The sequence below is a fragment of the Saccopteryx leptura genome, chromosome 1 (assembly GCF_036850995.1).
Source record: "Saccopteryx leptura isolate mSacLep1 chromosome 1, mSacLep1_pri_phased_curated, whole genome shotgun sequence".
NCBI lineage: Eukaryota > Metazoa > Chordata > Mammalia > Chiroptera > Emballonuridae > Saccopteryx > Saccopteryx leptura.
In genome coordinates this window covers 220,781,518-220,798,495 of record NC_089503.1, presented here as the reverse complement: position 1 = coordinate 220,798,495, position 16,978 = coordinate 220,781,518, and the positions used below count along the sequence as shown (strand labels likewise).

The 16,978-nt window shown below is 45.1% G+C and overlaps 1 protein-coding gene across 6 annotated transcripts in view; it reads right to left on the bottom strand.

The window, feature by feature from the left end:
• TRIM2 (tripartite motif containing 2) overlaps nucleotides 1-16,978 on the bottom strand; it is a 143,123-nt gene that overhangs the window by 95,414 nt on the left and 30,731 nt on the right. The window contains exon 1 of one of the 6 annotated variants that reach the window (XM_066386599.1): nucleotides 14,585-14,713. The exons of 3 other annotated variants lie outside the window; for them this stretch is intronic. In XM_066386599.1, the coding sequence (XP_066242696.1) occupies nucleotides 14,585-14,614 (30 nt within the window). In that variant the 5' untranslated portion in view covers nucleotides 14,615-14,713. Of the gene's footprint in view, nucleotides 1-14,584; nucleotides 14,714-16,978 lie in introns of those variants that run through there. 2 more of the 6 variants (XM_066386604.1, XM_066386657.1) reach the window with 2 other exon arrangements.

The following is a 16,978-nucleotide window of genomic DNA, read 5'->3' as shown; positions in this document are numbered from 1 at the left end:
AACCCCCCCTCCTTCCTCTCTGTCTCTCTCTTCCCCTCCTGCAGCAGAGGCTCCATTGGAGCAAAGATGGCCCAGGCGCTGGGGATGGCTCCTTGGCCTCTGCCCCAGGCGCTAGAGTGGCTCTGGTCTCAGCAGAGCGACGCCCCGGAGGGGCAGAGCATCGCCCCCTGGTGGGCAGAGCATCGCCCCTGGTGGGCGTGCCGGGTGGATCCCGGTCGGGCGCATGCGGGAGTCTGTCTGACTCTCTTCCCGTTTCCAGCTTCAGAAAAATACAAAAAAATAAAAAAAATAAAATAAAATATGTGGCGTTCATGGCTCTCTCAGCCAAAAAAGGTTCCCGACCCCTGTGCTAAACTCTGGGATTTGACCTTTGTTTGGAAGCTATGGGGACCCTGTAAAGCTATGTCGTCCCCAAACCCCGGGCTGCGGACCGGTACTGGTCCGTGGGCCATTTGGTACCGGTCTGCAGAGAAAGAATAAATAACTTACATTATTTCTGTTTAATTTAAATTTAAGTCTGAATGATGTTTTATTTTTTAAAAAATGATCAGATTCCCTCTGTTACATCCGTCTAAGACTCACTCTTGACGCATGTCTCGGTCATGTGATACATTTATCCATCCCACCCTAAAGGCCGGTCTGACCGTGAAAATATTTTCTGACATTAAACCGGTCCATGGCCCAAAAAAGGTTGGGGACCACTGCTCTAAAGGATTTTAAGCAAATGAGTGACTTGATTAGGTTGTGTTGCAGAAAACATCACTGGGGAAGGCAAATGAGAGGAGGAAAGCCTGGGGAGGAAGCAGAGGTGGGGTTCTGATGGACAAGAAAGATGCCAAAGCTGTGGGTGAGGTGGAAACTTTAGGACTTAATGTCTGGTAACAAGTAGCAGAGTGAAGCTGTAGACTAACACCCAGCTTCTGCCATAGGCAACACCGTGGATGGAGGGTACCAATCACTGAGAGAAAAATGAAGGAGGAGAGGTGGGACCAGGGAATGATGACAAGTTTAGACAAGTGGAACCTGTGCTTTAGTGAAGTATCCAAATGCAAACTCCCAGCAGGTCAAACAGCCACTTGGATTTTATCTGTAAGGCATTTGGGGCATTATGAGCTAATTCTACAAACTGGGCAATTGTCTGCCCTGGCTGGGTATCTCAGTTGGTTAGAGCTCATCCCAATATTCCAAGGTTGCAGGTTTGATCACCAGTCAGGGTACATACCAGAATCAACCAGTGAGTGTATAAATAAGTGGAACAACAAAGCAATGTCCCTCCGTTACTTTATCCTTTCTTTCTTTCCTCCCTCCCTCCCTCCCTCCCTCCCTCCCTCCCTCCCTCCCTCCCTCCCTCCCTCCCTCCCTTCCTTCCTAAAACATACATGAGTACCTATGTGCCAGACACTAGACTGAGAATAGAAAATTGGAAAAAACCTGAAGTCTTTACTCCCTCTCTTTCTAAAAAAATTAAATAAATAAATAAATAAATAACAAAAAGACTAGGCAGTTTCTCTATGAGGAACAGAGAAAAATTCACTTATCTTGCTAAAGCTGTCCTAACAAAGTACCACAAAGTAACTTAAACAACAGAAATGTATTTGCTCATGGTTTAAGGCCAAGTTCAGTGTGTCCACAGGATCACTCTCCCTCTGACTGCTGCTGGGGAAGGATCTGTTCCAGAACATTCTCCTAGTTTCTGGTAGTTCATAGGATTGTGGCAACAGAACCCAGTCTTCACATGGCATTCTCCCTGTGTGAGTGTCTGTGTTCAGATTTCCCCTTGCTGTAAGGACACCAGTCACATGGGATGAGGGGCCCACCCTACTCCAGCACAATCTCATTTTAACTAATTACATCTGCCCTTGTTCCCATCTCCTGTTTGGAAATTACCCTATTGTCACGTAAGGTCACATTCTGAGGTACTGGGAATTAGGAGTCAGCCTACAAGTGGGGGGGGGGGGGGCACAATTTAACCAATAACATTCAGACCCTGTTATTTGGTTATTAAAAGGATTGAATTATGGAGATGAGTAATACCAGCTTTAACAGCTCCAGATGGAAATGGAGATAAAACTGATTAAAAAGGTACACACATAGGGAAAAGAAATGTTTAAGAAAGGAGTGATTGCCCTGGCTGGTTGGCTCAGCGGTAGAGCGTCGGCCTGGCGTGCGGGGGACCCGGGTTCGATTCCCGGCCAGGGCACATAGGAGAAGCGCCCATTTGCTTCTCTACGCCCCCCCCCCCTTCCTCTCTGTCTCTCTCTTTCCCTCCCGCAGCCAAGGCTCCATTGGAGCAAAGATGGCCCGGGCACTGGGGATGGCTCCTTGGCCTCTGCCCCAGGCGCTAGAGTGGCTCTGGTCGCAGCAGAGCGACCCCCCAGAGGGGCAGAGCATCGCCCCCTGGTGGGCAGAGCATCGCCCCTGGTGGGCGTGCTGGGTGGATCCCGGTCGGGCGCATGCGGGAGTCTGTCTGACTGTCTCTCCCCGTTTCCAGCTTCAGAAAAATACAAAAAAAAAAAAAAAAAAAAAAAGAGTGATTAACATTGCCAAATGTTTAAAAAGTGAAGGAAGATAAAGCTAGGAAGGAATTGCCCACTGCCTTTGGCAATGTGACAGTCATTGGACCAAATGGTCAGACTAGTAGATGAACTTCAAAGGGCCTGCTTAGCTTCAACATTTAAAAAAAATTTTCTTCTACTGATTTGAGATGGAAGGGGAAAGGAGGGATAGAGGCAGGTAGAAAGGGAGAAAGAGAGAAGGCAAGAGGGAGGGAGAGAGAGAAATGGAGAGAAGGAGAGAGAAGGAGGGAGGGAGGGAGAGAGAAAGGGAGAGAGAGAGGGGGGAGAGAGAGAGGGAGAGAGAGGGAGAGAGAGGGAGAGAGAGGGAGAGAGAGGGAGAGAGAGGGAGTGAGAGGGAGAGAGAGGGGAGAGGGAGAGAGAGGGAGAGAGAGGGAGAGAGAAGGAGAGAGAGGGAGAGCAGCATCAACTGTTGTTCCATTTAGTTGTGTACTCACTGATTACTTCTCATATGTGCCCTGACTGGTGATCAAACCCACGACCTCCAGGCATCAGGACAATGCTTTATCCACTGAACCACTCAGCCAGGTCTTAACATTTTATTAAAACCATTGGTTGACCAGGCAAACACACCAAGAGAAAGTAGTACAGTGGGCGTCTGTCTGAGTCTTGCCACCCAGGCCACAACCTGCTTTCTCAGCCTCCCTTGCAGTATGAAACTGACCTAGGCTCAGGCATCAGGTGGACAGACACTAGACTTCAGTTTGGATGAAAACAAGATGAAGAAGCAGACTCCAGAGAAGTCATTTTCGGTGAGTTAGTAGAACCTGGTGGAATGATGGAGTGATGTGACCTTTGGGGCTAGGTGGAGAAAGGTCGAGTAGCTGTCCAAAGAACTGTTTGTGGTGCTTCCGCCTAGGGAGTAGTACTAGGGCTCAATCTGCAACCAACTGGTGATATAATTTAGGTGTTGTTCTCAGCTGGTAGCCTCTGAGCCTGAGTCTCTGGATTTCTTAGAGATTCTCTGAGCCACTTACAACTTTTAAAAATATATATATAACATCTTTATTGAGATATAATTTGCATACTACAAAATTCATCCATTGAAAGTGTACAGTTCAGTGGGTTTCAGTATATTCACAGCGTTATCCAACCATCACTACCATCTCATTCCAGAACATTTTCATCATCCCAAAAAGAACCTCATTCCCCCTCCCTCTCTGCCCATGGCAACCACTAATCCACTTTCTGTCTCGATGGATTTACTTATTCTGGACATTTCATACAAATACACTCACACAATATGGGCCTTTGTGTCTGCTCTTTTCACTTAGCAAAATTTCTTTAAGGTTTAGCCATTTTGTAGCATGTATCAGAACCTCATTCGTTTTTTTTCTTTCTTTATTTCTTTCTTTCTTTCTTTCTTTCTTTCTTTCTTTCTTTCTTTCTTTCTTTCTTTCTTTATTTCTTTCTTTCTTTCTTTCTTTCTTTTTTAGTGATAGAGAGTTAGAGAGAGGGATAGATAGGGACAGACAGACAGGAATGGAGAGAGATGAGAAGCATCAATCATCAGTTTTTCATTGCGACACCTTAGTTGTTCACCGATTGCTCTCTCATATGTGCCTTGACTGTGGGCCTCCAGCAGACCGAGTAACCCCTTGCTCGAGCCAGCGACCTTGGGTCCAAGCTGGTGAGCTTTGCTCAAACCAGATGAGCCCGCGCTCAAGGTGGCAACCTCGGGGTCTCAAACCTGGGTCCTCCGCATATCAGTCCGACGCTCTATCCACTGCACCACCACCTGGTCAGGCCCTCATTCGTTTTTATTGCAAAATAATATTCCATTGTATGGATAGACTACATTTTGTTTACCCAGCCATCAGTTCATGAACATGTGGATTGCTTCCACTTTTTGGCTAGTATGAGTAATGCAAATAACGAATATTTGTGAAAAAAAAAATTTTCATTTCTCTTGGTTAAACACCTAGGAGTAGAATTGCTGGTCATATGCTAATTCTATAACATTTCCAGGAACCGCCAAACTATTTTCCAAAGCAGTTACATTATTTTATACTATGACCAGCGATATCCAAGGGTTCTAATTTCCTAGTGGGTGTGAAGTGGTATTTCATTGTGGTTTTGATTTGTATTTCCCTAATAACTAATAAGGCTGGCCATCTTTTCATGTGCTGATTGGCCACTTGTGTATCTTCTTTGAAGAAATGTCTCTTGAAATCCTTTGCTTATTTTTTAAAATTAGTTTTTAAAATTGTGGTTGAATATACATAATGTTTACCATTTTAGGTGTATAGTTCAGTAGTATTAAATACTTCCACATTGTTGAGCAACCATTATTCTTTGTCCATTTTTAATTGTCTGTTAAAACTAATCTTCTACTATTGAATTTTTATATTCTAGATCCAGTCCCTTATCAGATATACTATTAAAGAATATTTTCTTGCATTCTATAGATTGTCCTATCACTTTCTTTTTTTTTTTCTTTCTGAAGCTGGAAACGGGGAGAGACAGTCAGACAGACTCCCGCATGCGCCCGACCGGATTCCACCCGGCACGCCCACCAGGGGCGACGCTCTGCCCATCAGGGGGCAATGCTCTGCCCCTCCGGGGGGTCGCTCTGCCGCGACCAGAGCCACTCTAGCGCCTGGGGCAGAGGCCAAGGAGCCATCCCCAGCGCCCTGGCCATCTTTGCTCCAATGGAGCCTCGCTGCGGGAGGGGAAGAGAGAGACAGAGAGGAAGGAAGGGGGGGGGGTGGAGAAGCAAATGGGCGCTTCTCCTATGTGCCCTGGCCGGGAATCGAACCCCGGTCCCCCACACGCCAGGCCGACGCTCTACCGCTGAGCCAACTGGCCAGGGCCTGTCCTATCACTTTCTTGATGATGTCATGATAATCTTTAATAAACTCCTTTTATGCTCAAGCTAATTAGATTAGTTTCTGTCATCAGTAGCTAAGAATGCTGACAGATACACTGGTGTGTGTGTGTGTGTGTGTGTGTGTGTGTGTGTGTGTGTGTGTTTTATAGCAACCTGTGTCATATCACATCTTCTATTCAATATTGCCTTAGAATTTTTTTTTCCTAAAGCGTCTCCTACTCTATTAGAATTCCACCCATATCTTACATTTCCTGTGTGCAGACAAAGTATCAATGGCCACCACTAAAGTAATTATGAGCGCAGCTACCAGCAGCCATCCCACTTAATTCCCTGCCTCTATTCAGTCCTGACCCTGCACCCTGGCCCTCCTGTGCAATGCCCTCCCTCTCTCCAGACTCCTCCCACTCCACTCCTCCCTTTCCTATTATATTGTCAGAGCCACATGGGATCTTATGAATAAGATCAGTGTCCTCTTTAATCTTTGACTCATCCTCAGTGCCCAGGACAAGGCTTTGGAGCACACTAAGTCTATGTTATATTGAATTGAATCATGTGCTCTATTTCTTTCTTTTTTTTTTTTTTTCTTTTTTTTAGTTTTTATTCTAAAATAATATTTATGCAGTCCTTGATTTTAAACTTCTCCCCTGATGGCCACATTGAAAGGATTAGGGTCTGATATTGGGCTGCAGGGCAAATCTATGGTGTTCCATTTGTGACTGGAAGAAGGGGATTCTGTGGGGAACTAATCTCTAGGAGGCTGTGAAATGGTGAAAAGAGGTAAAACCCTGAGGACAAAGACAGGAGCTAAAGAGCATTATTGGGGACATTCTGATTCTATTTCCCAGCAGAATTTTCTGGTGGGTTAGGCTTTAAGACTGCCACTGTTCAGTGCTTGGGGTCTGTTCAGTTTCTGTAGGCGTTCTTATCCCACCCCCTTGCTCCTGTCCCTGTGAAGCTTAAACTTTTCAGATAAGGAACTAAATAAAAGGTACCCATTAGAAATACACAGCTGGAAAGAACCTGCGTTCATTCGGTCATAAGCCCACCCAGTGTTTACTGAGCACACACTTTACATAAGGCACCACTCTAGACACAAAGAGCAACACTCCTTGTATTAAGGAGTGGGATGACGAATGAGGCAATTAACTGTAGTCTGAAACAGAATGGACTTCCAATAAAAGAAGCATAAAAAACTGTTTTGCGGATTTAAAGAATGAAGAAATTGCCCACTTTTTCAAGTAGTAGGAAAGGCTTTATAGGAAAAGGTAGGCAAGAAAAGCTAGGATTTTTGCTGAGAAATGTAAGACCTAAGCCTGTTCTTCAGGAGTTCCCAAACTAGTTGGGAAGAAAGTCACACATACAAGTGGTTGCAATTCAAGACCATGTGTGATAAAATGGATATGAAAGAGTTCCAGGAAAACGAGCAGTTGCTTCCTATTAGAGTAACTAGGAGAGACTTTATGGAAGGGTGGACTTGGGCCCTAAAAGATGGAAAGGATTTATTACAGCGCATATTTTAGATAAAAGCAATTAAATGCTCTAGAGAACCTGGAAAACCCAATAAAGTATAAAGAATAAAACAGAAATCACTGCCTACAGATAATGCATTGCCAGACATATATGTTTAATAAATATTTGTGATATGACTAAATGAATGTCATTACCATATATTGTCTCTATTTTTTATCATGCATATTTTTACTATGTACATAATTTTGAAATTTTTGTTTTAAAAATATATCACATAATAAGCATTTTAAATCTGTAAAATCTTTGAGAACACATTTCAAACAGCTGAAGAATATTCCATTAACTGATAAATCATTTACACAACCAATTTCCATAATACTTACATCTATATTGCTTTTAAATCCCCAATTATTATAAATTAAACTTGAATGAAATGTTAAATATCTCTTTGTCCACACCTCTGTGCTAACATTTCCAGGGCTCTCAAGAGAGGAAAACATTGCACAATTACTTTCTAGAAAGGTTGTACCAATTTACTTTTCCCATTAACAAAGTATGAGATAGAAATACACACCCTCATCAAATGTTATTTTAAAATATTTGCTAATCTGATAAGGAGAAAATAGTGGCTCACTGTTCTTACATTTGGTGCTTATTTGATTACTAGTGATGTGGGACTTTATATATATATATATATATATATATATATATATATATATATATATATATGTGTGTGTGTGTGTGTGTGTGTGTATATATATATATATATATTTTTTTTTTTTTTTGTATTTTTCTTAAGCTGGAAACAGGGAGGCAGTCAGACAGACTCCCGTCCAATCGGGATCCACCCAGCACGCCCACCAGGGGGCGATGCTCTGCCCCTTTGGGGCGTCGCTCTGCCACGACCAGAGCCATTCTAGAGCCTGGGGCAGAGGCCAAGGAGTCATCCCCAGCACCCGGGCCATCTTTGCTCCAATGGAGCCTTGGCTGCAGGAGGGGAAGAGAGAGACAGAGAAGAAGGGGGGGGGGTAGGGGGTGGAGAAGCAAATGGGCGCTTCTCCTATGTGCCCTGGCCGGGAATCGAACCCGGGTCCCCCGCACGCCAGGCCGATGCTCTACCGCTGAGCCAACCGGCCAGGGCTCATGTTTTCTTTTTTTTTTTCATTTTTCTGAAGCTGGAAACGGGGAGAGACAGTCAGACAGACTCCCGCATGCGCCCGACCGGGATCCACCCGGCACGCCCACCAGGGGCGACGCTCTGCCCACCAGGGGGCGATGCTCTGCCCATCCTGGGCGTCGCCATATTGCGACCAGAGCCACTCTAGCGCCTGAGGCGGAGGCCACAGAGCCATCCCGAGCGCCCGGGCCATCTTTGCTCCAATGGAGCCTCTGCTGCGGGAGGGGAAGAGAGAGACAGAGAGGAAAGCGCGGCGGAGGGGTGGAGAAGCAAATGGGCGCTTCTCCTATGTGCCCTGGCCGGGAATCGAACCCGGGTCCTCCGCACGCTAGGCCGACGCTCTACCGCTGAGCCAACCGGCCAGGGCCTCATATTTTCTTGAAATGATGATCTATGGTCATGTTAGGCTGATTCATTAGCCATGGAAAGATGCTTCTGAGTCTCTAGGGACATCAGTCAGTAAAGGCATCAGGCCATATCACAGAACCATACACGACTTCAAAATCAAATGTTAAGGAAGAAAACACTAGAAAGCCAAGAAAGAAAAAGAACAACTCTCTTGTTCCTCAGTCCTTGCCAAAAACTCTGTCATCATAACTCTGCGTATTTTAAATATGTGTCATACTTGGGTCCAAGTAAGGTCTTTTTTTGTTTGTTTGAAACTTAAAAAAAAAACACAATAAAAACAGGCAAAGAATATTAAAAACAAAATTGTATTTCTTAGGACTATTGTAGTTTAATGTCTTTTCAATTCCTGAATTAGAGATGAAAAATGGAACCATGAAAATGTTTTTCAGAATCTCCTTTTATCCAACATGTGGAGAAAATACGGTGGCAACTGAGTCATTTTCTCGTTCTATACAATACAGTTCAATGTCTTATGTGCTTAACTTCATATAGTAGTTTTTAAAGGCATTAATAAGAATAAATTACAAAGAGAGAAATGTGTAAGTCCTAAGGCTTGAATTATCACCATAAAACTACTACGAATAACCAACGGATCAAGAAATAGAGCATTACCAGCTTCCCAGATGCCCCTCCCAAAGGTAGTTTGAAACGAGATATATTTTTTCATAAGAAGAAAACTATTAATGGTAGTAAGTGCCCAGATCAGCCCGTAGAGGCTAACGGGGCTTACGATACATTGCCCAGGGGTAAAGGGGATCCCCAGTTCCCAGGAGCTTCTTTAACTTTTAGATTCCTTAGTCAATTTCACGGTGCTCATGGGAGTACAAATGAGCACACCCACCCAGTGGTACTGGCAAGTCATTTAGTCATATGTATACAGGTCCTTAAAAAAGTTATATCTTACGCCTTAGTAATTCCAGTTTGAAAATCTTTCCCAAAACAATTATCAGAGATGAGGTTACAGACACACATTTACTTAGACGGTATCTACCAGCAGCAGCTCCAAGATGGCTCTGCCACTCCTTAGTTGTGCAATCTGGAACAAAATATTAAACCAACTGCTCTGGGCCTTCATGTCCTCATCTGTTAAATGGTGGTATAAAGATTAATGCATAAAGAAGCCCAAACAGTGCCTGTTAAACAGCAATTAAACAGATGTTCATTATTAGCTATTATTATAAAAAACATTCATCGCCGCATTATTTATGATAGAAATTTTGAAAGTAACTGGAAATAATGAATGAACACGTACACATACACTCTTGGGCATCCATACAAGAGAATACAATGCATTCCAGGGGCATCACATAGTGGTTGAAAACGTAGGCTCTGGAGCCTGTATGCCCGCCTGACCCTGACCAGCTGGGTCATCTTGAACAATTTCTTTTACTCTCTGAGTGTCCCTTTCCTCATCTGAAAATAGGGAATAATAATACCTATCTGGAGTAAGAATGCCGGCTGACATAAATAAACCACTGAGAACAGTTCCTGGCATGCAGCTGGTGTTTAATCGGGGTTAGTTTCTCTATTTGAAGTTTCCGTGCTGCAGCCTGACGGCCTGGTGATGTACTATAACATCGCATGAAGCTTCCCGGGACGTCAGTGGCTGAGAACTCACATGCCCTGGGAGAAGGCGAACGAACAAAACCTAAATTCCCCTTGGAATCAATAGAAGGATGGCAGATGCACGCCTAGGCCTGGATGCTACGTGCACAGTCGCCATGTGAAGGAACTGCGCAATAGTTGTTCCGCTGGCGGCACCAGAACGGATTGCTTTGATTAACAGTGAAAAATGAAAGGCCCCCACAGAAACTCCCATCACAGCAGCCAGTCTTGGCGAGAGAAAGGAGCTGGGGCAGCTTTCCCGGGCTCGGGTCCCTATCCATTTCCCTTCTGCTGCCCTGCCCCCAGTGCGTGGGCTGTTCAGAGATGGCGGGACAGGAAATGGGCAAGAGAGATTTTCGTCCACTTGCGGGAGGAGACGTACAATGACAGCTTTCATGGAAGGAACTGGGAGCTGCTCTGATGGGACCCCCACCCCGCTCCTAAAGCTCTGGGGGCGGGGTAGGGTGTGGACAGGGGCTAACCGGGTTTCCATTCTCAAGAAGCAGGGTCACAACCAGCTCCGAACCAGGCTGGTATCGGGAGGTTTCTCTGACCGGTGACCCCAAAGCCTGGAAGGGCCGAGAATCAGCTTTTACCACGCCCTTTGTCCGCCCAGCCCCATTCCACCCTGACTTCAGATCCTTCATGATCAGGGGATCCCCTCCCCCAAGGACCCTGCTCCTCAAAAGCCACACCCAGAAAAGCTTGAGACACCACCAGTTGTGTGTGCAGGTGGCAGCCTAGGAGGCCTGGGCGGCTCGGCCTAGAGAGAAAGGCAGCCCCACACTGGAGGCCAGCCTGCGCTGAATACCCCAGGACAGCCCCAGGGAAGGCAGGGCCGCCAGTGCCGCCCCCCCAGCCCTGCAGTGACAGCTCTGACAATGGTGCCCTCTGTTCACTGCACGTGTTCAGTGTGGGAAGAAAGCTGCTTTTTTTCAGGTCTTGTCACTATCCTTCTTTGTCACTTCCAACAAGGCTTCTGGGGCTTGGAGGGTTGCTGCTACCTTATAGGAGTCCTTCTACTTTCTTTTTGTAATGACCTGGCATTAATTAGTATTTATGCTGTACCCGCGGTGTGCCCAGAACACAGAGAGTACCCAGGAGACACGATACCTACCCTCACTGAGGGTTTAGTTAAAGGGGCCACATTTTTAAGAAAGCACTGATTGTTGCTGTTTGCTTGTAAAAGTGCTCTTAAGACAATAGAATCATGCAGTGAGGGGCATGGGTCAAGAATCCTACATCCTGAGAGGCTTAGCTGTTCTTGCGTGGTGCCCAGTGATCTACCTACTAAAGGGACACAGTCCTGGCCATTCCTGGGAACGCGGTTATTGCCTGGGAAGCACTGGGGGGCCATGGAAGGAGGGCCTCACGGATTTCCCTGGACTCCTGTCATAGACAGAGGCTTCGCAGCAACATGATGCTTAAAGCACCCGTATTTCAAATCAAATCTCCCAATGTTGCACAGGAATATCTTGGAAAACTCCATGGACTTGAAACTATCCTGGAAAGCACACAGTGCTCTTTGTGGTATGTAGTTCTGAGGTCAGGTTACAGCTTCAAAGTTGAGTTTAAACGCTGTTTCACCCTCTGGGAAGAGCTTAGAAGTCCAAGGGAGGAAATGTACCCAGTGAGAACTCTGTCCTTGAAGGTCCCTGGTGGGATCTCAGTTTAAGATATATTTAGCTCCCTAACACATCAAAGAACACATCGTGGAAACTGCCCACTCTGACCAGTTTATACCAAGGTTTTGAGGGAGCTACAGATTTAAGTATCTTCCTCCTACATACCCCTTAAGGATGAATAGCATTTCCCAAGTCAGTTCCACAGACTGGTGTCAGGAGGCATCTCTGTTATCTGTAAAGTCAGAGGTTGGCCCTGTGGCTCCCTGAGGTTTCTACAGTCAACAGGTTGAGAGAGTTCACTGAAGTTCGGTTTGCACAACAGCTACAGAATGTGAACTGCGCCGTTCCCTCAGCGTCAACCTGTCAGCCATGGGACCAGGAGGCGTAGGCCGAGAGTGGGCAGATACACCTGGTGGTTAAAGGCCTGCCTACCAGGCAAAGCTCTCTTTGAGAAGCTGAACAGGACTGCAGGTGTGATAAGGGAAAAGGTTCCCAGCAGGTGTGGCTTTCCCAGAAGGTACAGCTTGAGGTGACATGATGCTTATCTAAATGGCTCGCAGGGGCTCCCCAGGGGACGAGATCCCAATCTATGCTTCTGATTCTCCTTCCGTCTTTTTTGAGGGGTCACCATATGGGACAGGCCCACCAATGTGGCAGGGCCAGGACCCGAATGCCTCCCCTCGGTTGGCCCTTCCTGGCATTGTGCTCACTGGGGCGAGGCTGTTAGTCTTTGGCATGCTCACTCATTTTAAGAAAATGGTTCTTGGTTTTCCTTCCCAGCTGCCAATTAACTTTCTGCAGGAAGTCACATTTTGGTGGCAGTGTCTAGATTCTTAAAAACCTATCACTATGAATGCCAACTATATAAAATCCACAGAAAAATCTTCATTTCATAATACAAGGGTAGGTACTAGATACCTTCTTAATGATTCACATTTCAGGTCACTTACTAGCTGTGTGACTTTGTACAAGTTAGTAAACCTCTCTGTGCCCCAGTTCTGTTCTCTGTAAAATGGGGATAATAATTACTTCAAAGGGATTAGTGAGCTAATACAGGTAAAGGCTTGCACACAATATGTGCTCCATAAATAACTATTATTACCATTGGTACTTGTCATTGTCATACATTCCATTAGTACATGTTTGTTTCTTTGGTTTCAACCATCTTCAGTATTTAAAAGCTCTAGGAGAATATTACTTTGTATTGTAAATCTCACATCTTAGCATTTGTTAATGTAAATTCTGCATCCGCAACATGCTGTCTGAAATTCCAGAAGCCTGGCATGACCACTATTCTGAAAAAAGTAGCCGGGCAGGAGCTGTCTTTGTGCTTGTGGGCTGCCCTGGAAGTCACTCCTACCCTCTCTCACCAGGCTCCCCGCTCTTCTTCTTCACCCTCCATCACCTGCAGGAGGGTGCCTGGTGGGAACATGAGGTGCAGTGACATGAAAAAAGCCAGATTTGTGAGACCAGAGGGAGGTAGGGAGGACGTGCACCCCTTCTTCCCTTGTTGAGCAGCTCATCCACCCTGTCCTTCCCAGGTTCTGAGGAGATCTGGGGTTCACTTACGAACCACCTGCTGCTTGCATACACTGCACTGAAGCACTCCTGTTGCTTTGGGTCAAATTCATTTAACAAGTGGCATTTGCATCTGATTTAACTCCTCCAGAAGTCCCCCGAAAGTATCAGTTTTAAACGTGCTGTCTCTGTATAATCCCTAATCTGGGGATTGGGGGAGCTAGGGACATTTATATGGCACTAGAAGTATTAAAGGCCCATGATTCACTTTTTAGTTTTATGTCAAAATGAAACCACCCCTCTTCAGTTTTTCAGGCTCCATCCATATCAAACACAGACTGTGAATTCACCCACTTTACTCCACGAGGGCTCATCAGAAAGGAAAGGACAATGTTTGCTGATTGAAGCTGCCATAGGTGATTTTCTGTTCAGCAGGAGGCAGGAATTCCCAGGGCTTTAGCTGCTCCATCCCCTCACCCACCCCGGGTGGTCCAAATGACATCCCCCCCCCCCTTTGTGTGTCCCTGGAAGTACGAGGAGTATCTTACTAGGTGCCAAATGGGGCATCAGAATGATGAAGTCAGGTCCCAAAGACCTGTGTGTGAACAGTCTTCAGCCCTCACTCATATACATGTTGCCAGAAAGCAGAAAGCCGAGGGTGGGCGGGCTAAGTGCATTGCAGCCTTCAGCCCCATCTCACAGGGCGTCCTCTGACAACTGAGCCTTCTCTTTTGGGTAGTCAAGGACAAATGCTCTAACTGCCGGGGGCTGTTCTTTCATTCCTGAGCCTCATGACAGACACAGCCATAGTGACCTTTGAGCACTTTTATGGGGCAGTAAAACTTTACAGCCTGCCAGCTCTGAACTGTTCCCACATTTCTGAATACAACGATTTATGGCATACAAGACTACTTCGGCTTGCCCTTTGAAAATATCCGCAGATATCAGACCCCTTCAAAAGGGGTCGGCTGGGCTATATCAGCCAACAGCTGGCCTGCAGAAACCACTCAGAGGCAGAGCACAGTTTCTGGCTGTGCACAGTGAAGTTAAAAAATAAAACAGCCTTTGATTCTCACTACATCCCTGAAATGGCTGGAAGCTCTGCCTCTTCCAGGTTGCTTTGGTGTCAAACACGGCACCAAATTGCTTCTCTCTCCTGAATTTTTGTTTTCCTGCTCCTTTCCTGCCTGGGTCTGTGGGGATACCATGAGCTTTGTCAGTAAATGCTAGAGAACTGATCATCTCCTTCTGTCTTCTGTAGGAAAAAGTTAAAACCAGGAAAAAAAAAAAGGCAGCAACTCAATCACAACCCCCAAATGGTGCTAGAATGAACCGGCACCCTGAAGAAGCATCCTTACACACTCAGGAGCGTTCTTACCCGCGTTCCATAACGTCCACTCCTGGGCATCAGAGTCCGGCCGCGGGCTCCTTGGGCATGGGGACACAGCTCTCTGCCGCCCGCGGACAATTGGGCCCATTATAGTCATCAGGCTACCCAGTTAAAGAGTAGCCCTTACAAAAATATAAACAGCTTGTCAGCACAAGCCAATGGGGCGGGGCTACAGTCTCAGGGGACAATGGGAACCAATGATCCGCCTCTTTAGGCTCTGTTAGCTTAAGCTATTGGGTTTCATTCTGAAGTAGGGGAGACAAGCTTGGAGGACACTGAATAGGAAGGGCCAGATCCTGGTCTGTTTGGCCCAGAGGCATTAAAGGGGCCCAAGTGGAAAACTTTCATCACTGTCTGCAGAGGACCAATTTTGAGGAGTTTGTAGGCCTCACACATAATAATAACAATGTATTTTAAAAACCACAGACACATGTGTTATGTTAGCTATTTTTGGTCTTCTGGGTTTAATAAATGTAGTATTCACTGACATACAATGGAGTTTCTCAATCAAAGAACAAAACTCAAGGAAGATGCTTTTATGACACTCTCATTTTGTGGCCCATATCTGATGAGAAGCTACATCCATGGAGGAAGTGCTCGATTTGTTTGGTCCACCTTCAGAACCCAGAGAAAGAAGCTTATTTTATTCCCCCAATGTGAGTGGCTCATAGCCATTTTTTAAGTGCTCACTGAACCGAACCATACACAGGCAAACAAAGCAGAAATTTGTTCAGTATATTTGGAAAAAGAAGACCGATAGATAGCCATGATTTCTCTCTCTCCTGAATTTCACTAATTTTTGCTTTTAAAGCGACTACACTGGCTTAACCTTCCAATGGTCCATAATAATAATCACAAGCCGGAAAATAAACTGGGGCTTTCTTCTTTATATGTTTTCAAAATAATCCACTGAAGTAAAAATAAAGTTAAGAGCTGTTTGGTTGAATTGTGGCATTGCATAAGTGACGGGTATACAGACTTTGAAACTAATCATTACAATCTGGAATGGTCTCATTGCTTATAAAGGGAAGCACAGTAGCTATCAAAATTAACCAGCAGAGAAAAATATTATATTATACGTATTTTCCACAAACGCTATATCAAGCTCTTCTGACTCCGACTAGAAAAATAATAACCCAAAGACACTGTCCTTTCTAATATATGTTAGTTTTAAAATATATATGATTTTGCAACTAATGTTTAATTTGTACCAAAGTACGATTCCTCTGCTAACTCTTCTGAATGAGACAGTTTCTGGGTATTTCTCTTCTAATGGTTGCCAAGGAACTGTTACATCTGCTGTTGCATGGCTCTTGATTTTAAAGTATGGGTTTTTCCACAAAAGGTTCAGTTTCTGTCTAAAGTGTTTAGATCCTGTCATTAAAAAAAGAAAAAAGGAAAAAAAAATGTTTCGGGACATCAAATACATGAACCACCAAAGAAAAAATAAGTAAATTGGACTTCAACAAAATTAAAAACTTTTTGTGCATCATTGAACACTATCAAGGAAGTGAAAAGAGCCTGACCAGGTGGTGGCGCAGTGTATAGAGCATCAGACTGGGATGCAGAGGACCCAGGTTCAAATCCCCAAAGTGGCCAGCTTAAGCAAGGGGTCACTCGCTCTGTTGGAGCCCCCCACTCCTGCTCAAGGCACATATGAGAAAGCAATCAATGAACAACTATGGTGCCGCAACAAAGAACTGATGCTTCTCATCTCTCTCCCTTCCTGTCAGTCCCTATCTGTTCTTCCCTCTGTCTGTCTCTCTGTCCCTCTCTCTCTAGCTAAAAATAGTAAAAGAAAAAAAAAAATTTAAGTGAAAACTACAGACTAGGAGAAAATAATGCAAATCGTATATCTTCTGATTAGGTTCTAGTATCCAGAATATATAAAAACCTTTTTTTGTATACAAAATGTGTTTATCAGGATAGTTTCTCACTCATCTTGATTTGGGGTGCTGTTAGTGCTGCGTCCGTCTAGGGGGCCACCTCTGTAAGCCTTGCTCTTGCTCCTGTGGGCTGACAGAGGACAGAGGAGCAGCCAATGCATAAAATGACTGTGCGTGGCTATAGAGGGGGATGCTGCTACAGCATCCGGGGCATGTCCCATCCATGCAGCAGGGGCAGGGGATCTGCACGAGGCGCTCCTCCTTGTGTTTCCTCTTCTCTTCTGGAGACAGCTGGAGGGGGTCCTCAGCGCCAGCCAGGTTGTCATGGGGAGGTTATTACCTCCAGAAAGGGGTATAGGAACTCTTATAACTCAACTACAAAAAGAAAAACAGCCCAATTTTAAAATGAGCAAAGGTCTTCAGTAGACATTTCTCCAAAAATGATACACATGCTGTCAATAAAAACATGAAAGGATGTTCAATATCATCAGTTATT